This window comes from Phyllobates terribilis, unplaced genomic scaffold, assembly GCF_046119375.1.
Source record: "Phyllobates terribilis strain yellow unplaced genomic scaffold, ASM4611937v1 Scaffold_7__3_contigs__length_470593459, whole genome shotgun sequence".
NCBI lineage: Eukaryota > Metazoa > Chordata > Amphibia > Anura > Dendrobatidae > Phyllobates > Phyllobates terribilis.
In genome coordinates, this window is record NW_027362767.1 from 194,877,903 (window position 1) to 194,900,893 (window position 22,991).

The 22,991-nt window shown below is 45.1% G+C and overlaps 1 protein-coding gene across 2 annotated transcripts in view; it reads right to left on the reverse strand.

Annotated features, from left to right (window-relative positions):
• The window catches only part of LOC141153065 (uncharacterized), a 204,495-nt gene that overhangs the window by 27,492 nt on the left and 154,012 nt on the right, over positions 1-22,991 (reverse strand). For both annotated transcript variants that reach the window (XM_073637740.1, XM_073637739.1), the window contains one exon: positions 20,675-20,797. In XM_073637740.1, coding sequence (XP_073493841.1) covers positions 20,675-20,797 — 123 coding nt within the window. The remainder of the gene's footprint in view (positions 1-20,674; positions 20,798-22,991) is intronic.

A 22,991-nucleotide genomic window follows, 5' to 3' on the forward strand; every position in this document is an offset into this window, starting at 1 on the left:
CATTGTCTCCACCAACAGGAGTTACAGTTTGGGAATGAGGGTCTACATTATGGTCAGAACCTTCTGCGTCTGGTCCTGGATCCGACTCATAAAGATTCTGGGCATCAGTGCAGATCATTTCCTCGTCTGGATTCACAGAAGCGCTGGAGTCGACCTCTGATTCCCAGGCTATAGTATGAGTAAACAGCTCTGCAGACTCAACCATCTGTTCTACCTCATACTCAGACGGGCAGCTGGAGATTTGGGAGCTGTGAGGAAGCAAGTGCGATTTGGGTGACACCTTTGAGGACTGGAGTATTTGTGATGTTGAAGTTGATGTGGAGGAGAGCCCACTTAAAGGAGCACTTGATATCCGTTGAAGCACCTGCTGTTTTTGTGCCTCATCTGGAATTTGTAGCGATTGGCGTGGCCGTAAGAAAGGGATCTTATCACATTGTCCGCTAAAAGAAGTAGACATTTTAGTTTGGCTGGAAGATGGTCTTTCTTCTGCAGATGTTACTGTTGCTTTAACACCTACCCCACGGACACAACCTTTTTTCCCCTTCCCAACACGCCTATTCCCCTTTCCACCAGCAGCAGGCCTTTTTCCACTCATTTTGGTGGTTAACTAATTCACAACTCTGGAGTTGTTTGCACAAAAAAAACAATGGATGGGAACCGAGCAGAGCTGAGTGGCCAAACTGTGGTATTAGGCCAAAACTATTGGCTGGGTTAGATGCAGAAAAAAATTATATTCAATTTGCAACCTGATGGAGGTCAGTATAGATGGACTAATAGACCAAGTCCCACACACTGCTAGAAGCCCAAATATTTTTTCAGAGGTAGATGCAGATAAAAATTATATTCAATTTGCAACCTGATGGAGGTCAGTATAGATGGACTAATAGAATGATGCTATGCCCAAAAGATTTTACTTCACTAGGTGCAGTAAAAAAATTGGTATTCTATACGCAGGTGGTATATCTTGCAACACAGATAGGCTACTCCACTGACTAACACACTCTGCAATAGGCCAAAAAGGATTAGCTTTGCTAGATTCAGCCAAATGCTGTGAAAAAAACTTGCACAGCACTGGCACAGACCTGCCTGGCAAAAACTGATAGGAACTGATGTAACCTAGTCCTGAAAAGGACTCCAATTACAATTAGTCTTTACTCCCACAACCTATCTATTTAAGAGCACAGACCTGCCTGATAAAAGTCGTAGGAAATGCTGTAACCTAGTCCTTAAAAGGACTGCAATCACAACTATTCCCTACTCCCAAGCTATCTGTAGATTTGTGCGAAAATTGGCTTGAAATTAACAAGGTATAGCGCACACAGCAACAGCGGTGCCGTCTAACACGCAGCTGCAGCAGTGAGAAAATGGTGGCGACGGGGAAAATGGCTGGGTCTTATAGGGCAAGGACATGTGACATACACTGCCAATGACACATGCCCTTGCTTGTGTGAAAAAAAGCACTTCGCTCCGTGTGTGCGCTGCTGATAGGCTGATAGACTGCACCTCCCCACTGCAAATGCGGGAAAGAGAAAAAAAAATGGAGATCTTCATTATTCCTGCAGAGATCCATCCCCTGCCCCTCCCCCCGCCCCGCTGTACACTCAAACTGTGTATTAACATTAATTTTCATCATTACTGAGAAAAAATCCAGTTATGATTTTGGTGCACGAACAGTTATCGAACATAACCTCGAACAGCCGCATTTTTCTCAAATTGTTCGTGTTCGCCGAACGGCTCGAACAACGCCCAAAACAGCTCGAATTTGAGATTGGCGAACAGTTCAAGTAGAACAACGCTCATCTCTACATAAGAGCTTACACTCTACAGGAGAGAGAGAGGAGCCCACTGATCATAAGAGCTTACACTCTACAGGAGAGAGAGGACCCCACTGACCATGAGAGCTTACACTCTACAGGAGAGAGCACCCCACTTACCATAAGAGCTTACACTCTACAGGAGAAAGAGAGGACCCCACTGACCATGAGAGCTTACACTCTACAGGAGAGAGAGAGGACCCCACTGACCATAAGAGCTTACACTCTACAGGGGAGAGAGAGGACCCCACTGACCATAAGAGCTTACACTCTACAGGAGAGCGAGGACCGCATCGACCATAAGAGCTTGCACTCTACAGGAGAGAGGACCCCACTGACCATAAGAGCTTACACCTCTACAGGTGAGAAAGTAGACCCCGATGACCATAAGAGCTTACACTCTGCAGGAGAGAGAGGACCCCTCTGACCATAAGAACTTACACTCTACAGGAGAGAGAGGACCCCGCTGACCATAAGAGCTTACACTCTACAGGAGAGAGTACCTCACTGACAATAAGAGCTTACACTTTACAGGAGAGAGAGGACCCCACTTATCATAAGAGCTTACACTCTACAGGAGAGAGAGAGGACCCGAATGATCATAAGAGCTTACACTCTACAGGAGAGAGAGGACCCCAATGATCATAAGAGCTTACACTGTACAGGAAAGAGAGAGGAAACCACTGACCATAAGAGCTTACACTCTACAGGAGAGAGAGAGGACCTTACTGACCATAATAGCTTACTCTCTACAGGAGAGAGAGGACCACACTGACCATAAGACTATATACTCTACAGGAGAGAGAGAGGACCGCACTGACCATAAGAGCTTACAATCTGCAAAGAGAGAGAGAGAGTCTTGCTGACCATAAGAGCTTACACTCTACAGGAGAGAGAGAGGACCCCACTGATCATAAGAGCTTATACTCTACAGGGGAGAGAGAGGACCCCACTGACCATAAGAGTTAACACTCTACAGGAGAGAGAGAAGACCCCACTGACCATAAGAGCTTACACTCTACAGGAGAGAGAGACGACCCAACTGACCATAAGAGCTTACACTCCACGGGAGAGAGAGAGGACCCCACTGACCATAAGAGCTTATACTCTACAGGAGAGAGAAGAGTCCACTGGCCATAAGAGCTTTCACTCTACAGGAGAGAGAGAGAACCCCACTGACCATAAGAGCTTACACTATACGGGAGAGAGAGAGGACCCCACTGACCATAAGAGCTTACACTGAACAGGAGAGAGAGAGGACCCCACTGATCATAAGAGCTTACACTCTACAGGAGAGAGAGAGAGAGGACCCCACTGACCATAAGAGCTTACACTCTACAGGAAAGAGAAACGACCCCACTGACTATAAGAGCTTACACTGTACAGGAGAGAGAGAAGACCCCACTTACCATAAGAGCTTACACTGTACAGGAGAGAGAGAGGACCCCACTGGCCATAAGAGCTTACACTGTACAGGAGAGAGAGAGGACCCCACTGACCATTAGAGCTTGCACTCTACAGGAGAGAGAGAAGACCCCACTGACCATAAGACCTTACACTCTACAGGAGAGAGAGAGGACCCCACTGGCTATAAGAGCTTACACTCTACAGGAGAGAGAGAAGACGTCACTGACCATAAGAGCTTGCACTCTACAGGAGAGAGAGGACCCCACTGACCGTAAGAGCTTACACTCTACAGGAGAGAGAGGACCCCACTGACAATAAGAGCCTACACTCTACTGGAGAGAGAGGACCCTGCTGACCATAAGAGCTTAAACTCTACAGGAGAGAGAGGACCCCACTGACTATAAGAGCTTACAATCTACTGGAGAGAGAGGACCCCACTGACCATAAGAGCTTACACTCTGCGAAGACAGAGAGGACCCCAATGACCATAAGAGCTTACACTCTACAGGAGAGAAAGAGGACCCCACTAATCATAAGACAATACACTCTACAGGGGAGAGAGAGGACACCACTGACCATAAGAGCTTATATTCTCCAGGAGAGAGAGAAGACCCCACTGACCATAAGAGCTTACACTCTACAGGAGAGAGAGAGGACCCCACTGACCATGAGAGCTTACACTCTACAGGAGAGAGAGAGGACCCCACTGACCATGAGAGCTTACACTCTACAGGAGAGAGAGAGAGGAGCCCACTGATCATAAGAGCTTACACTCTACTGGAGAGAGAGTGAGGACCTCACTGACCATAAGAACTTACACTCTACAGGAGAGAGAGAGGACCCCACTGACCATAAGAACTTACACTCTACAGGAGAGAGAGAGGACCCCACTGACCATAAGAGCTTACACTCTACAGGAGAGCGAGGACCGCATCGACCATAAGAGCTTACACTCTACAGGAGAGAGGACCCCACTGACCATAAGAGCTTACACCTCTACAGGTGAGAAAGTAGACCCCGATGACCATAAGAGCTTACACTCTGCAGGGGAGAGAGGACCCCACTGACCATAAGAACTTACACTCTACAGGAGAGAGAGGACCCCGCTGACCATAAGAGCTTACACTCTACAGGAGAGAGTACCTCACTGACAATAAGAGCTTACACTCTATAGGGGAGAGAGGACCCCACTGACCATAAGATCTTACACTCTACAAGAGAGAGAAAAAGGACCCCACTGACCATAAGAGCTTACACTTTACAGGAGAGAGAGGACCCCACTTATCATAAGAGCTTACACTCTACAGGAGAGAGAGAGGACCCGAATGATCATAAGAGCTTACACTCTACAGGAGAGAGAGGACCCCAATGATCATAAGAGCTTACACTGTACAGGAAAGAGAGAGGACACCACTGACCATAAGAGCTTGCACTCTACAGGAGAGAGAGAGGACCTTACTGACCATAATAGCTTACTCTCTACAGGAGAGAGAGGACCACACTGACCATAAGACTATATACTCTACAGGAGAGAGAGAGGACCGCACTGACCATAAGAGCTTACAATCTGCGAAGAGAGAGAGAGAGTCTTGCTGACCATAAGAGCTTACACTCTACAGGAGAGAGAGAGGACCCCACTGATCATAAGAGCTTATACTCTACAGGGGAGAGAGAGGACCCCACTGACCATAAGAGTTAACACTCTACAGGAGAGAGAGAAGACCCCACTGACCATAAGAGCTTACACTCTACAGGAGAGAGAGACGACCCAACTGACCATAAGAGCTTACACTCCACAGGAGAGAGAGAGGACCCCTCTGACCATAAGAGCTTACACTCTACAGGAGAGAGAGAAAACCCCACTGACCATAAGAGCTTACACTCTACAGGAGAGAGAAGAGTCCACTGGCCATAAGAGCTTACACTCTACAGGAGAGAGAGAGAACCTCACTGACCATAAGAGCTTACACTATACGGGAGAGAGAGAGGACCCCACTGACCATAAGAGCTTACACTGAACAGGAGAGAGAGAGGACCCCACTGATCATAAGAGCTTACACTCTACAGGAGAGAGAGAGAGAGGACCCCACTGACCATAAGAGATTACACTCTACAGGAAAGAGAAACGACCCCACTGACTATAAGAGCTTACACTGTACAGGAGAGAGAGAAGACCCCACTTACCATAAGAGCTTACACTGTACAGGAGAGAGAGAGGACCCCACTGGCCATAAGAGCTTACACTGTACAGGAGAGAAAGAGGACCCCACTAATCATTAGGCAATACACTCTACAGGGGAGAGAGAGGACACAACTGACGATAAGAGCTTATTTTCTCCAGGAGAGAGAGAAGACCCCACTGACCATAAGAGCTTACACTCTACAGGAGAGAGAGAGGACCCCACTGACCATAAGAGCTTACACTCTGCAGGAGAGAAAGAGGACGCCACTAATCATAAGAGAATACACTCTACAGGGGAGAGAGAGGACACCACTGACCATAAGAGCTTATACTCTCCAGGAGAGAGAGAAGACCCCACTGACCATAAGAGCTTAAACTCTACAGGAGAGAGGATGCGGCTGACCATAAGAGCTTACACTCTTTAGGAGAGAGAGGACCCCACTGACCATAAGAGCTTACACTCTCCAGGAGAGAGAGAAGACCCCACCGACCATAAGAGCTTACACTCTACAGAAGAGAGAGAGGACCCCACTGACCATAAGAGCTTACACTCTACAGGAGAGAGAGAAGACGTCACTCACCATAAGAGCTTACACTCTATAGGAGAGAGAGGACCCCACTGACCATAAGAGCTTACCCTCTACAAGAAAGAGGACACCACTGACCATAAGAGCTTACACTCTACAGAAGAGAGATGACCCCACTGACCATAAGAGCTTACACTCTACAGGAAAGAGAGAGAGGATCCTACTGACCATAAGAGCTTACACTCTACAGGAGAGAGAGAGGACCCCACTAGTCATAAGAGAATACACTCTACAGGGGAGAGAGAGGACACCACTGACCATAAGAGCTTATACTCTCCAGGAGAGAGAGAAGACCACACTGACCATAAGAGATAGCACTCTACAGGAGAGAAACAGGACCCCACTGACCATAAGAGTTTACACTCTACAGGAGAGAGAGGACCCCACTGACCATAAGAGCTTACACTCTACAGGAGAGAGAGGACGCCACTGACCATAAGAGATAACACTCTACAGAAGAGAGAGGACCCCACCGACCATAAGAGCTTACACTCTACAGGAGAGAGAGAGGACCCCACTGACCATAAGAGCTTACACTCTACAGGAGAGAGAGAAGACCCCACTGACCATAAGAGCTTACACTCTACAGGAGAGAGAGAGGACCCCACTGACCATAAGAGCTTACAGTCTACAGGAGAGAGGATGCGGCTGACCATAAGAGCTTACATTCTTTAGAAGAGAGAGGACCCCACTGACAATAAGAGCTTACACTCCCAGGAGAGAGAGAAGACCCCACTGACCATAAGAGCTTACACTCTGCAGGAGAGAGAGAGAGGACCCCACTGATCATAAGAATTTACACTCTACAGGAGAGAAAGAGGACCCCACTGATCATAAGAGCTTACACTCTACAGGAGAAAGGGGACCCCACTGACCATTAGAGCTTACACTCTACAGGAGAGAGAGAGGACCCCGCTGACCATAAGAGCTTACACTCTACAGGAGAGAGAGAGGAGCCCACTGACCATAAGACCTTACACTCTACAGGAGAGAGAGAGGACCCCACTGATCATAAGAGCTTACATTCTACAGGAGAAAGAGAGGACCCCACTGATCATAAGAGCTTACACTCTACAGGAGAGAGAGAGGACCCCACTGATCATAAGAGCTTACAGTCAACAGGAGAGAGAAGACCCCACTGACTCTAAGTGCTTAACCTCTACATGAGAGAGAGAAGACCCCACTGACCATAAGAGCTTACACTCCACAGGAGAGAGCGAGGACCCCACTGACCATAAGAGCTTACACTCTAGAGGAGAGAGAGGACCCCACTGACCATAAGAGCTTACAGTCTACAGGAGAGAGAGGACCCCACAGAAAATTAGAGCTTACACTCTACAGGAGAGAGAGAGGACCCCACTGACCATAAGAGCTTACACTGTACAGGAAAGAGGACCACACTGACTATAAGAGCTAAGAATCTACAGGAGAGAGAGGACCCCACTGACCATAAGAGCTTACACTCTACAGGAGAGTTAGGACCCCGCTGACCATAAGAGCTTACACTCTACAGGAGAGAGAGAGGACACCACTGACCATGAGAGCTTACACTCTACAGGAGAGAGAGAGGACCCCACTGACCATAAGAGCGTACACTCTACAGGAGAGCGAGGACCCCATTGACCATAAGAGCTTACACCTCTACTGGTGAGAAAGTAGACCCCCATGACCATAAGAGCTTACACTCTACAGGAGAGAGAGGACCCCACTGACCATAAGAACTTACACTCTACAGGAGAGAGAGGACCCCGCTGACCATAAGAGCTTACACTCTACAGGAGACAGTACCTCACTGACAATAAGAGCTTACACTCTATAGGGGAGAGAGGACCCCACTGACCATAAGATCTTACACTCTACAGGGGAGAGAGAAAGGACCCAACTGACCATAAGAGCTTACACTCTACAGGAGAGAAAGGACGCCACTGACCATAAGAGCTTACACTTTACAGGAGAGAGAGGACCCCACTTATCATAAGAGCTTACACTCTACAGGAGAGAGAGAGGACCCGAATGATCATAAGAGCTTACACTCTACAAGAGAGAGAGGACCCCAATGATCATAAGAGCTTACACTGTACAGGAAAGAGAGAGGACCCCACTGACCATAATAGCTTACTCTCTGCAGGAGAGAGAGAGGACCCCACTGACCATAAGACTATATACTCTACAGGAGAGAGAGCGGACCGCACTGACCATAAGAGCTTATACTCTGCGAAGAGAGAGAGAGAGTCTTGCAGACCATAAGAGCTTACACTCTACAGGAGAGAGAGAGGACCCCACTGATCATAAGAGCTTATACTCTACAGGGGAGAGAGAGGACCCAACTGACCTTAAGAGCTTACACTCCACAGGAGAGAGAGGGGACCCCACTGACCATAAGAGCTTACACTCTACAGGAGAGAGAGAAAACCCCACTGACCATAAGAGCTTACACTCTACAGGAGAGAGAAGAGTCGACTGGCCATAAGAGCTTACACTCTACAGGAGAGAGAGAGAACCCCACTGACCATAAGAGCTTACACTATACGGGAGAAAGAGAGGACCCCACTGACCATAAGAGCTTACAGTGAACAGGAGAGAGAGAGGACCCCACTGATCATAAGAGCTTACACTCTACAGGAGAGAGAGAGAGAGGACCCCACTGACCATAAGAGCTTACACTCTACAGTTAAGAGAAACGACCCCACTGGCCATAAGACCTTACACTGTACAGGAGAGAGAGAGGACCCCACTGACCATAAGAGCTTACACTCTATAGGAGAGAGAGGACCCCACTGACCATAAGAGCTTACACTCTACAGGAGAGAGAGGACCCCACTGACAATAAGAGCCTACACTCTACTGGAGAGAGAGGACCCCGCTGACCATAAGAGCTTAAACTCTACAGGAGAGAGAGGACCCCACTGACCATAAGAGCTTACAATCTACTGGAAAGAGAGGACCCCACTGACCATAAGAGCTTACACTCTGCGAAGAGAGAGAGGACCCCAATGACCATAAGAGCTTACACTCTACAGGAGAGAAAGAGGACCCCACTAATCATAAGACAATACACTCTACAGGGGAGAGAGAAGACACCACTGACCATAAGAGCTTATATTCTCCAAGAGAGAGAGAAGACCCCACTGACCATAAGAGCTTACACTCTACAGGAGAGAGAGAGGACCCCACTGACCATAAGAGCTTACACTCTGCAGGAGAGAAAGAGGACCCCACTAATCATAAGAGAATACACTCTACAGGGGAGAGAGAGGACACCACTGACCATAAGAGCTTATACTCTCCAGAAGAGAGAGAAGACCCCACTGACCATAAGAGCTTACACTCTACAGGAGAGAGGACGCGGCTGACCATAAGAGCTTACACTCTTTAGGAGAGAGAGGACCCCACTGACCATAAGAGCTTACACTCTCCAGGAGAGAGAGAAGACCCCACTGACCATAAGAGCTTACATTCTACAGAAGAGAGAGAGGACCCCACTGACCATAAGAGCTTACACTCTACAGGAGAGAGAGAAGACGTCACTCACCATAAGAGCTTACACTCTATAGGAGAGAGAGGACCCCACTGACCATAAGAGCTTACCCTCTACAAGAAAGAGGACACCACTGTCCATAAGAGCTTACACTCTACAGAAGAGAGATGACCCCACTGACCGTAAGAGCTTACACTCTACAGGAAAGAGAGAGAGGATCCTACTGACCATAAGAGCTTACACTCTACAGGAGAGAGAGAGGACCCCACTAGTCATAAGAGAATACACTCTACAGGGGAGAGAGAGGACACCACTGACCATAAGAGCTTATACTCTCCACGAGAGAGAGAAGACCACACTGACCATAAGAGATAGCACTCTACAGGAGAGAAACAGGACCCCACTGACCATAGGAGCTTACACTCTACAGGAGAGAGAGGACCCCACTGACCATAAGAGCTTACACTCTACAGGAGAGAGAGGACGCCACTGACCATAAGAGATAACACTCTACAGAAGAGAAAAGGCCCCACCGACCATAAGAGCTTACACTCTACAGGAGAGAGAGAGGACCACACTGACCATAAGAGCTTACACTCTACAGGAGAGAGGACTCGGCTGTCCATAAGAGCTTAACTCTTTAGGAGAGAGAGGACCCCACTGACCATAAGAGCTTACACTCTCCAGGAGAGAGAGAAGACCCCACTGACCATAAGAGCTTACACTCTACAGGAGAGAGAGAGGACCCCACTGACCATAAGAGCTTACACTCTACAGGAGAGAGGATGCGGCTGACCATAAGAGCTTACATTCTTTAGAAGAGAGAGGACCCCACTGATAATAAGAGCTTACACTCTCCAGGAGAGAGAGAAGACCCCACTCACAATAAGAGCTTACACTCTGCAGGAGAGAGAGAGAGGACCCCACTGATCATAAGAATTTATACTCTACAGGAGAGAGAGAGGACCCCACTGATCATAAGAGCTTACACTCTACAGGAGAGAGGAGCCCACTGACCATAAGACCTTACACTCTACAGGAGAGAGAGAGGACCCCACTGATCATAAGAGCTTATATTCTACAGGAGAAAGAGAGGACCCCACTGATCATAAGAGCTTACACTCTACAGGAGAGAGAGAGGACCCCACTGATCATAAGAGCTTACAGTCAACAGGAGAGAGAAGACCCCACTGACCATAAGTGCTTAACCTCTACATGAGATAGAGAGGACCCCACTGACCATAAGAGCTTACACTCCACAGGAGAGAGAGAGGACCCCACTGACCATAAGAGCTTACACTCTAGAGGAGAGAGAGGACCCCACAGACCATAAGAGCTTACAGTCTACAGGAGAGAGAGGACCCCACAGACCATTAGAGCTTACACTCTACAGGAGAGAGAGAGGACCCCACTGACCATAAGAGCTTACACTGTACAGGAAAGAGGACCACACTGACTATAAGAGCTAAGAATCTACAGAAGAGAGAGGACCCCACTGACCATAAGAGCTAACACTCTACAGGAGAGAGGAGAACCCCACTGACCATAAGAGCTTACACTCTACAGGAGAGTTAGGACCCCGCTGACCATAGGAGCTTACACTCTACAGGAGAGAGAGAGGACCCCACTGACCATGAGAGCTTACACTCTACAGGAGAGAGAGAGAGGACCCCACTGACCATAAGAGCTTACACTCTACAGGAGAGAGAGAACCCCACTGACCATAAGAGCTTACACTCTACAGGAGAGAGAGAGGATCCCACTGACCATAAGAGCTTACACTCTACAGGAGAGAGAGGACCCCACTGACCATAAGAGCTAACACTCTACAGGAGAGAGGAGAACCCCACTGACCATAAGAGCTTACACTCTACAGGAGAATTAGGACCCCGCTGACCATAGAGCTTACACTCTACAGGAAAGAGAGAGAGGATCCTACTGACCATAAGAGCTAACACTCTATAGGAGAGAGGATCCCGCTGATCATAAGAGCTTACACTCTACAGGATAGAGAGAGGACCCCACCGACCATAAGAGCTTACACTCTACAGGAGAGAGAGAGGATCCCACTGACCATAAGAGCTTACACTCTACAGAAGAGAGAGAGGACCCCACTGACCAAAAGATCTTACACTCTACAGGAGAGAGAGAAGATCCCACTGACCATAAGAGCTTACTCTCTACAAGAAAGAGAGAGGACACCACTGACCATAAGAGCTCACACTCTATAGGAGAGAAAGGACCCCACTGACCATAGGAGCTTACACTCTACAGGAGAGAGAGGACCCCACTCACCATATGAGCTTACACTGTACAGGAGAGAGAGGACCCCACTGACCATAAGAGCTTACACTCTACAGGAGAGAGAGAGGACCCCACTGTCCATAAGAGCTTACACTCTACAGGAGAGAGAGAGGACCCTATTGACCATAAGAGCTTACACTCTACAGGAGAGAGAGAGGACCCCACTGACCATAAGAGCTTACACTTTACAGAAGAGAGAAAGGACCCCAGTGACCATAAGAGCTTACACTCTACAGGAGAGAGAGAAGATCCCACTGACCATAAGAGCTTACACTCTACAAGAAAGAGAGAGGACACCACTGACCATAAGAGCTCACACTCTACCGGAGAGAGAGGACCCCGCTGACCATAAGAGCTTACACTCTACAGGAGAGAGAGAGGACCCCACTGACCATAAGAGCTTACACTTTACAGAATAGAGAGGACCCCACTGACCATAAGAGCTTACACTCTACAGGAGAGAGAGGACCCCACTGACCATAAGAGCTTACACTCTACAGAATAGAGATGTACTCAGTAGATCTGCTGTACAAGTTGTTCTCCTCTGGGAGCCGCTGATCTTGATGCTGCAGATAGTGACCACCACTGTCAGTCTGATAGGTCTGATAATCCGCTAGATGTCATAGCTGCCGGGGATTATGGAGAAGCCTGTGCGGCAACACAAAATGATGATAGTATGATCTCTGATGCTTCTTCAATGGGGGAAACGCTGCAGGACAAGTTCTATTTTTTTGGCAAAGTGCAAATCAAATCTTAAAACGTTCGAGTTTGTGTGAAGCTGCGAAATTTAAGAAATTCTATGGAAACGTGATTCTCTGTGGATCGATTTGCTCATTTCCAGTGATAGGTGCTATTATAATCAAACTGATGTCAGCCCAACCTCAGACGCTGCAGGAGTGCGGGAAACGCTGCCGATACGTTTTTGTCCTTCTTGCAAATCTCAAATCTAATCTCAAAATGTTCATATTTGTGTGAAACCGAGAAATTCAGGAAATTCCATTCAAACTCGATCCGCTCATCTCTAGTGGTAAAGGAATTGGCATTTTGTCCTATTTTAAGATTCAGGTAAAGAGTGATAAGTGTTCATTTCAACGTTAAGCCGTCCGACAATATTATTTAACTGCGATAAATAGTTCAGCTTCTTGTATGGTAAGAATGAGTTCTGCTCTTGTATGGTAAGAAGGAGTTCTGCTCTTGTATGGTAAGAAGGAGTTCTGCTCTTGTATGGTAAGAATGAGTTCTGCTCTTGTATGGTAAGAATGAGTTCTGCTCTTGTATGGTAAGAATGAGTTCTGCTCTTGTATGGTAAGAATGAGTTCTGCTCTTGTATGGTAAGAATGAGTTCTGCTCTTGTATGGTAAGAATGAGTTCTGCTCTTGTATGGTAAGAATGAGTTCTGCTCTTCTATGGTAAGAATGAGTTCTGCTCTTCTATGGTAAGAATGAGTTCTGCTCTTCTATGGTAAGAATGAGTTCTGCTCTTCTATGATAAGAATGAGTTCTGCTCTTCTATGGTAAGAATGAGTTCTGCTCTTGTACGGTAAGAATGAGTTCTGCTCTTGTACGTTAAGAATGAGTTCTGCTTTTGTACGGTAAGAATGAGTTCTGCTTTTGTATGGTAAGAATGAGTTCTGCTCTTGTATTGTAAGAATGAGTTCTGCTCTTGTATGGTAAGAATGAGTTCTGCTCTTGTATGGTAAGAATGAGTTCTGCTCTTGTATATTAAGAATGAGTTCTGCTCTTGTATAGTAAGAATGAGTTCTGCTCTTGTATGGTAAGAATGAGTTCTGCTCTTGTATGGTAAGAATGAGTTCTGCTCTTGTATGGTAAGAATGAGTTCTGCTCTTGTATGGTAAGAATGAGTTCTGCTCTTGTATGGTAAGAATGAGTTCTGCTCTTGTATGGTAAGAATGAGTTCTGCTCTGTATGGTAAGAATGAGTTCTGCTCTTGTATGGTAAGAATGAGTTCTGCTCTTGTTGTTATGAACTGCTACAAGTACTAAGGAAAGAAAGGAAAACTGTCCCTACAATAGGACTAAGCTGATTCCCTACGATGCAGCGGGGGACCTGTTCCTTGTGAACAGACCCGCCTAAGTCCTCGGCTAGTCTGAACGCAGACCTATAGATATAAGTGAGGGGTCCCTACAAGAACTAAGGACTGGGATATAGTTGGACACCTCCTAGCAGAAATTGTAGCAGAGCAAAGACAAACAAACAAACAGAAGTACTAGTGGTCAAAAGACCAAGCAAACTACAGAGTTAGGTACAAGGCACCTGGCTAGCTTAAGAGTAAATGTAACACTGAAGTCCAGCAAGGCCAGAAGGGTGGAGCTGGATTATATAGGCAGAAAGTCATGTGACCAACAAAATAGAAAAAACTAACAGGAGGGTTCTAACAGTACCCCCTCTTCTATGAGGATCCTCCGGATCCTCCAGGCCCAGGTCTATCAGGAAACCTCCTGTGAAACGCTCTGACAAGTCTAGGAGCAGAGACATCATCCGCCCTTACCCAGGAGTTATCTTCGGGACCGAAACCTTTCCAAGCGACGAGATACTGCAATCTCCCTCTATGCCTTCTGGAATTCAGGATACGAGAAATTTCATATTCACCGTTTTCCTCCACCGGAGGAACTGTGACAGTGGCATCCCTATCAGAAACATCAGCTTTTTTCAATAAGGAAACATGAAACACCGGATTAATCCTCCAGGAGGTAGGAACCTCCAACCTAACAGCAGATTGGTTAACCACCTGAAGCACCTTAAACGGCCCTACAAACTTCGGGCACTATTTCTTAGAAGGAATCCTCAACCGCAGATTCCTAGAGGACAACCAAACCATGTCACCAATAGCAAACAAAACCTCTTGATGTTTCCTGTCAAAGTACCTCTTGGATTTTTTGTTAGCCTCTTGAAGGTTACGACGTACATCAGTCCAAACTTTCTCCAAATCACCAGAAAAATTCTCCTCCTCCGGCACCGCCGATACCAATTTGGAGAATGACCCAAGCGACGGATGTCTCCTATTACAACAAAAGAAAGGAGAACACCCAGCAGAAGAGGATGCATGGTTGTTAAGAGCAAATTCAGCAAGTGGCAGAAACTCAGACCACCCTTCTTGATTGTCTGCCACAAAACAACGCAAGAACTGCTCAACATCCTGGTTTTTCCTTTCTGTCTGGCCATTAGACTCAGGATGATATCCAGATGAAAACGACAAATGAACTCCCAACCTGTCACAAAAGGCACGCCAAAAACGAGCCACGAACTGAGGTCCCCTATCAGAAACAATGTCGGTGGGAACGCCATGGAGTCTGACAATTTCTTTAACAAAAGCTTTAGCGAGTGTCTTAGCGCAGGGCAGTTTGATGAAGGGAACCAAGTGACACATCTTGCTAAAACGGTCCACGACCACCCAGATAACAGTGAAACCCTCAGAGGGGGGAAGGTCAGTAATAAAGTCCATAGCCAGATGTGTCCAAGGTGCACAAGGAACCTCCAGAGGGCAAAGCAACCCCGCAGCAGGAGCATGTGAAGACTTGGATCTTGCACACACAGTACATTGGCGCACCCACTTAATGACTTCCTTCTGCCACCCAGGCCACCAAAAACTGCGACCTACAAGTCTCTTAGTCTCCAAAATTCCTGGATGACCTGCCAACCGAGACTCATGACACTCAACAAACAAATCTCTCCTAAAGGTCCTAGGCACAAACAACCTCCCATGGGGAGTGTTAGATGGGGCATTCTCCTGAGCTTTAAGAATCTCATCCTCCAAAACGGAGTCCAATGCTGCTATCACAACACCTTCTTGTAAAATGTTCTCCTCTTCCTCCTCAACACCGACCATGGGAGAAAAGCTGCGAGACAAAGCATCAGCTTTAACATTCTTAGTACCCGGGATGTAAGTAACAGAAAAATTAAACCGCGAGAAAAAAAGTGCCCACCTAGCCTGACGGGCATTCAAGCGCTTGGCAGCATCAAGATAGATCAGATTTTTATGATCAGTAAAAACCTGAATGGGAAATTCAGCACCTTCCAAGAGGTGACGCCAGTGTTCAAATGAGAGTTTAATCGCCAGCAATTCCCGATTACCAATATCGTAATTAAGTTCGGTCTCAGAAATTTTTTTTGAAAAAAAAGCACAGGGATGTACTCCATCCTTGTTTTCCTGAGACAACACCGCACCGACCCCCACAGAAGAAGCATCAACCTCAACCAAAAACGGCTTAGTCACATCAGGCTGCATAAGGATGGGAGCAGAGGTGAACCTCTCCTTTAGAAACACAAAAGCTTCAATGGCCTCAGAAGACCACTGAACCGTATTCGCACCTTTCCTGGTGAGATCGGTCAGCGGTTTAACAATTATAGAAAATTTTTTAATGAATTTTCTGTAATAATTGGCGAAACCCAAAAACCTCTGTATCGATTTCAAACCAATAGGCCTAGGCCATTCCTGTACAGCCTGAACTTTAACCGGGTCCATCTCAAAACCTTCACTGGAGATAATGTAACCCAAAAAACTAATTCTCTGTACAGCGAACTCACATTTCTCCAGCTTAGCAAAAAGTGAATTGTCGCTTAACAACTGCAATACCTCACGTACGCTCCGCCAATGAGACTCCAGATCCGGCGAATAAATCAAAATGTCATCCAAATACACCATCACATTCTTACCAATCAGAGGTCTCAGGATGTCATTAATAAGGTTCTGAAAAAACGCTGGTGCATTGGTGAGACCAAAAGGCATAACCAGATTCTCAAAATGACCTACCGGAGTGTTAAAAGCAGTTTTCCATTCATCACCTTCCTTCATAGGTAACAAATTGTATGCCCCCCGGAGATCAATTTTAGAGAACCACTTGGCCCCCACTAACTGGTTGAACAAGTCAGGAATTAATGGCAGTGGGTAGGAATTGCGTACGGTAATTTTATTAATTTCGCGAAAGTCCAGACATGGACGTAAACCGCTGTCCTTTTTTTTTACAAAAAAAATCCAACAGCCACAGGTGACTTAGAAGGTCTAATGTGACCGGCGGCCAAGCTTGTCTGTATGTATTCCTCCAAAGCCTTTCTCTCAGGGATAGTCAGATTAAATAAACGACTCTTGGGAAGAGTAGCTCCAGGACCAAACTCAATAGTACAATCATAGTCCCTATGAGGAGGCAAAACTTGCGACTCCTGCTCAGAAAAAACCTTCCAAAAATCCTGAATAGGTACAGGTAATTCCCCTCTTTCCACAGCAGCAATGCGACCATTACAACATCTATCATAACACTTAGGACTACAAGACTTAATTTCATTCGTAGACCAGTCCAGTACAGGATTGTGCAATTTTAACCAAGGTAACCCCAAAACCACTGGAGCAGGCAAATTATTTAATACAACCAAATCCAAATTCTCTTGGTGGATACCATTAATGGTAAGGCGAAATTCAAAAACTTTGTGAGTAATACCTTTCAAGGGAGAGCCATCAACAGCAACCACAGAAATAGGAGATGACAAAAGTTTGGATTCTAATTTAAATTTTTCCAAAAAACCCTCAACAATCACATTGAGTGTAAAACCACAATCCACAAAAACCCAAAATTCAATCAACTCCTCCTGGAATGAGGTGCTTCCAGAAAGAAATACTCCTTTTGAGTTTAAACATGCTATACGGGGGTAACTGACCTCTTTTTTTTTTCTTTGTTCAAACGAAGCACACAGTCCTTAATAAAGTGGTCAGATTTACCGCAATAAAAGCACAATCCTTTAGCAAACCTGCGGTCTTTTTCCTGAGAGTGGGGTGACATCGCCCCAATTTCCATTGGTTCTCCACCCTCCGAACAGACCCTCTGAAAAATAGGAGCTGCCATAGTAGTAGATTTCTCTTCATTACTCCTAGCACGCAGTCTCCTGTCCACATGTATGGCTAATTGCATTGTCTCCTACAAGGATCCAGGTTTTGGGAAGGCAATCAGCAGATCCTTAACCCTTTCACCTAGACCCTCAAGAAACAAACATTTTAATGCAGAGTCATTCCATTCCACTTCAGGCGACCATCTTCTGAAGTATGTACAACAATTTTCCACATCACCTGATCCCTGCTTCAAACGTCTTAATTCAGTTTCAACAGATGAGACTTGATCAGGATCATCATACAACAACCCCATAGCAGAAAAAAAATCTTCCACAGATCTAAAACACGGATCGTTAGGTTGTAGAGAAAAGGCCCATCCCTGTGGTTCTTTGCGCAAAAGTGACATTATAAACCCAATGCGCTGTGATTCATTCCCCGAGGTTCTGGGTCTTAAACGAAAATATAATAAACAAGGAAAAAAAATCTTGCTGTTTACCATAAAAAAAATCTGGAAGTCCTACCTTCAGTTTGACAAAATGCGCTCCAGGACAGCTACACACATGTTGCTGGAGCTCGGCCACCTCCAAAGACAGTCCCTGCAGGCGTTGAGACATCTCCGGAACCGACACCATGCTGATATCTGGATTTCTTTCCTTAGAGTGTTTTATTTTTGGGCTGGACTTACTGTTATGAACTGCTACAAACACTAAGGAAAGAAAGGAAAACTGTCCCTACGATAGGACTAAGCTGATTCCCTACGATGCAGCGGGGGACCTGTTCCTTGTGAACAGACCCGCCTGAGTCCTCGGCTAGTCTGAACGCAGACCTATAGATATAAGGGAGGGGTCCCTATAAGAACTAAGGACTGGGATATAGTTGGACACCTCCTAGCAGAAATTGTAGCAGAGCAAATACAAACAAACAAACAGAAGTACTAGTGGTCAAAAGACCAAGCAAACTACAGAGTAAGGTACAAGGCACCTGGCTAGCTTAAGAGTAAATGTAACACTGAAGTCCAGCAAGGCCAGAAGGGCGGAGCTGGATTATATAGGCAGAAAGTCATGTGACCAACAAAATAGAAAAAACTAACAGGAGGGTTCTAACACTTGTATGGTAAGAATGAGTTCTGCTCTTGTATGGTGAGAATGAGTTCTGCTCTTGTATGGTGAGAATGAGTTCTGCTCTTGTATGGTAAGAATGAGTTCTGCTCTTGTATGGTAAGAATGAGTTCTGCTCTTGTACGGTAAGAATGAGTTCTGCTCTTGTACGGTAAGAATGAGTTCTGCTCTTGTATGGTAAGAATGAGTTCTGCTCTTGTATGGTAAGAATGAGTTCTGCTCTTGTATGGTAAGAATGAGTTCTGCTCTTGTATGGTAAGAATGAATTCTGCTCTTGCATGGTAAGAATGAGTTCTGCTCTTGTATGGTGAGAATGAGTTCTGCTCTTGTATGGTAAGAATGAGTTCTGCTCTTGTATGGTAAGAATGAGTTCTGCTCTTGTATGGTAAGAATGAGTTCTGCTCTTGTATGGTAAGAATGAGTTCTGCTCTTGTATAGTAAGAATGAGTTCTGCTCTTGTATGATAAGAATGAGTTCTGCTCTTGTATAGTAAGAATAAGTTCTGCTCTGTATAGTAAGAATGATTTCTGCTCTTGTATAGTAAGAATGAGTTCTGCTCTTGTATAGTTAGAATGAGTTCTGCTCTTGTATGGTAAGAATGAGTTCTGCTCTTGTATGGTAAGAATGAGTTCTGCTCTTGTATGGTAAGAATGAGTTCTGCTCTTTTATGGTAAGAATTAATTCTGCTCTTGTATGGTAAGAATGAGTTCTGCTCTTGTATGGTAAGAATGAGTTCTGCTCTTGTATAGTAAGAATGAGTTCTGCTCTTGTATGGTAAGAATGAGTTCGGCTCTTGTATGGTAAGAATGAGTTCTGCTCTTGTATAGTAAGAATGAGTTCTGCTCTGTATAGTAAGAATGAGTTCTGCTCTTGTATAGTAAGAATGAGTTCTGCTCTTGTATGGTAAGAATGAGTTCTGCTCTTGTATGGTAAGAATGAGTTCTGCTCTTGTATGGTAAGAATGATTTCTGCTCTTGTATAGTAAGAATGAGTTCTGCTCTTGTATGGTAAGAATGAGTTCTGCTCTTGTATGGTAAGAATGAGTTCTGCTCTTGTATGGTAAGAATGAGTTCTGCTCTTTTATGGTAAGAATTAATTCTGCTCTTGTATGGTAAGAATGAGTTCTGCTCTTGTATAGTTAGAATGAGTTCTGCTCTTGTATGGTAAGAATGAGTTCTGCTCTTGTATGGTAAGAATGAGTTCTGCTCTTGTATGGTAAGAATGAGTTCTGCTCTTGTATAGTAAGAATGAGTTCTGCTCTTGTATGGTAAGAATGAGTTCGGCTCTTGTATGGTAAGAATGAGTTCTGCTCTTGTATAGTAAGAATGAGTTCTGCTCTGTATAGTAAGAATGAGTTCTGCTCTTGTATAGTAAGAATGAGTTCTGCTCTTGTATGGTAAGAATGAGTTCTGCTCTTGTATGGTAAGAATGAGTTCTGCTCTTGTATGGTAAGAATGATTTCTGCTCTTGTATAGTAAGAATGAGTTCTGCTCTTGTATAGTTAGAATGAGTTCTGCTCTTGTATAGTAAGAATGAGTTCTGCTCTTGTATGGTAAGAATAAGTTCTGCTCTTGTATAGTAAGAATGAGTTCTGCTCTGTATAGTAAGAATGAGTTCTGCTCTGTATAGTAAGAATGAGTTCTGCTCTTGTATGGTAAGAATGAGTTCTGCTCTTGTATGGTAAGAATGAGTTCTGCTCTTGTATGGTAAGAATGAGTTCTGCTCTTGTATGGTAAGAATGATTTCTGCTCTTGTATAGTAAGAATGAGTTCTGCTCTTGTATAGTTAGAATGAGTTCTGCTCTTGTATGGTAAGAATGAGTTCTGCTCTTGTATGGTACGAATGAGTTCAGATGGCACATGGTATAGATTCAGCTATTAACAGTCCCTACATTCGAATCATTCTCCATGTCAGGCTCACTCCCCCAGACAAGCTCCTCATTTTACCTGTGCTTCAGGTACAGTTCCAATCTTGACAAAATCAATGATTCCTGTTTCAATCTCTGTACAGTCCACAACAGTGAATTCATTCTCATTCCTAGTTTCCACATCAAGCAGGATTCCATTAACCTGGGAAAATAATTCATAAAAACATTATAAAAATTCAGACAAACAAGGTAAGCCTCATACCGAAGCCTATTCCAACATGGTTTGTAATTCTAGGATTATTAAGAGGGGTTATTTATTGGTAGATGTGTTACCTTTAAGGCTAAAACATAATAAATAGTGATGAGCGAACGTGTTCGGCTCTGCTCGGCGCTCGCCCGAGTATCACGGTGCTCGACAAGCTCGGCGCTCGGCGAGTATTTCCGTGTGGAAAATGTAAAAGGTAAAAGCTGGTGATAAAAAGCGCTAAGGCATATAAAATACAGCAATTACTACATTTATTGAAGTTTTTACAAGGACTTCAATAAAGGAAGCAATTGCTGTATTTTATATGCCTTAGCGCTTTTTATCACCAGCTTTTACCTTTTGCATTTTCCACATTTCACCCTTTTTGGTGTTACTGGTGAGCTGCTTTGGCTTACTTTTTAATTTTAGCTCATTGACTTTTTGCCTCTCATTTTGACATCCTAGTGCTTCCTACTACCAGCTTCAACGTCTTTTTTTCTTGACCATGTGGAAGACAGGGTGGTGGTGGTGAAAAAGTGACTGGAATCATTCTCTGTTATTCAACCAACAACCTTTTGACACTGCTCTGGGTTCAATATTGGTGTGCTGCGGTCCCCTAGAAATTGGGACAGGAAGGTCAGGCGAGAAGATGTGGGTGTTGTGGCACAATTTCAGCTTGCCCACGGCTTTGTCCTCGGCCTCTGCATGCACCATCACCATCACGTTCACTTCTCCGTCCTTTGCCCATTTTAAATGGAGGGCAATATTTTCCACGTTCATGAGAAATGGCTGATTTTGGAACGCAGTTATATGTGATACGTCTGACAAAGAACCATGGTTTTAAATAGCAGGCCTGAAGTTTACTAATACTATTCTTCACAGACAACTAGTGTGAATAGCTTGACCGACACACTGCAACGAAATGGAAGGCAGAAATGGCTGATTTTGGAACGCTGTTATATGTCATACATCTGACAGAGAACCATGGTTTTCAAATTTCTGGATTTTTATCGCTGTAATATGGAAAGGACCTGGCTGTATTTTGCAGTGCTAACAAGCAAATGGCGCAGAACAACGGTGTTCTCTGAATTGCTTTTTAAGCAAATAACCCGGATTAAGATAAAAAAGAATTTGCCCTGGTCCCTGATATCTGGGGCTATGTCTACAAATATCTGTAACAGCGGCAGCAGACAGGACGTTCAATGGACCCTCTTGCACTACATGCACTGCATTCTGCAACATACACTGCTGAATATATGCAGCTGGATTACTCCTCAGAAGGACTGTTAGTTCAGATGAATATATATATATATATATATATATATATATATATATATATATATACAGTACAGTACAAAAGTTTGGACACACCTTCTCATTTAAAGATTTTTCTGTATTTTCATGACTATGAAAATTGTACATTCACACTGAAGGCATCAAAACTATGAATTAACACATGTGGAATTATATACTTAACAAAAAAGTGTGAAACAACTGAAAATATGTCTTATATTCTAGGTTCTTCAAAGTAGCCACCTTTTACTTTGATGACTGCTTTGCACACTCTTGGCATTCTCTTGATGAGCTTCAAGAGGTAGTCACCGGAAATGGTCTTCCAACAATCTTGAAGGAGTTCCCAAAGATGCTTAGCACTTGTTGGCCCTTTTGCCTTCACTCTGAGGTCCAGCTCACCCCAAACCATCTCGATTGGGTTCAGGTCCAGTGACTATGGAGGCCAGGTCATCTGGTGTAGCACCCCATCACTCTCCCTCTTGGTCAAATAGCCCTTACACAGTCTGGAGGTGTGTTTGGGGTCATTGTCCTGTTGAAAAATAAATGATGGTCCAACTAAACACAAACCGGATGGAATAGCATGCCTCCGCAAGATGCTGTGGTAGCCATGCTGGTTCAGTATGCCTTCAATTTTTAATAAATCCCCAACAGTGTCACCAGCAAAGCACTCCTACACCATCACACCTCCTCCTCCATGCTTCACGGTGGGAACCAGGCATGTAGAGTCCATCCGTTCACCTTTTCTGCGTCGCACAAAGACACGGTGGTTGGAACCAAAGATCTCAAATTTGGACTCATGAGACCAAAGCACAGATTTCCACTGGTCTAATGTCCACTCCTTGTGTTCTTTAGCCCAAAC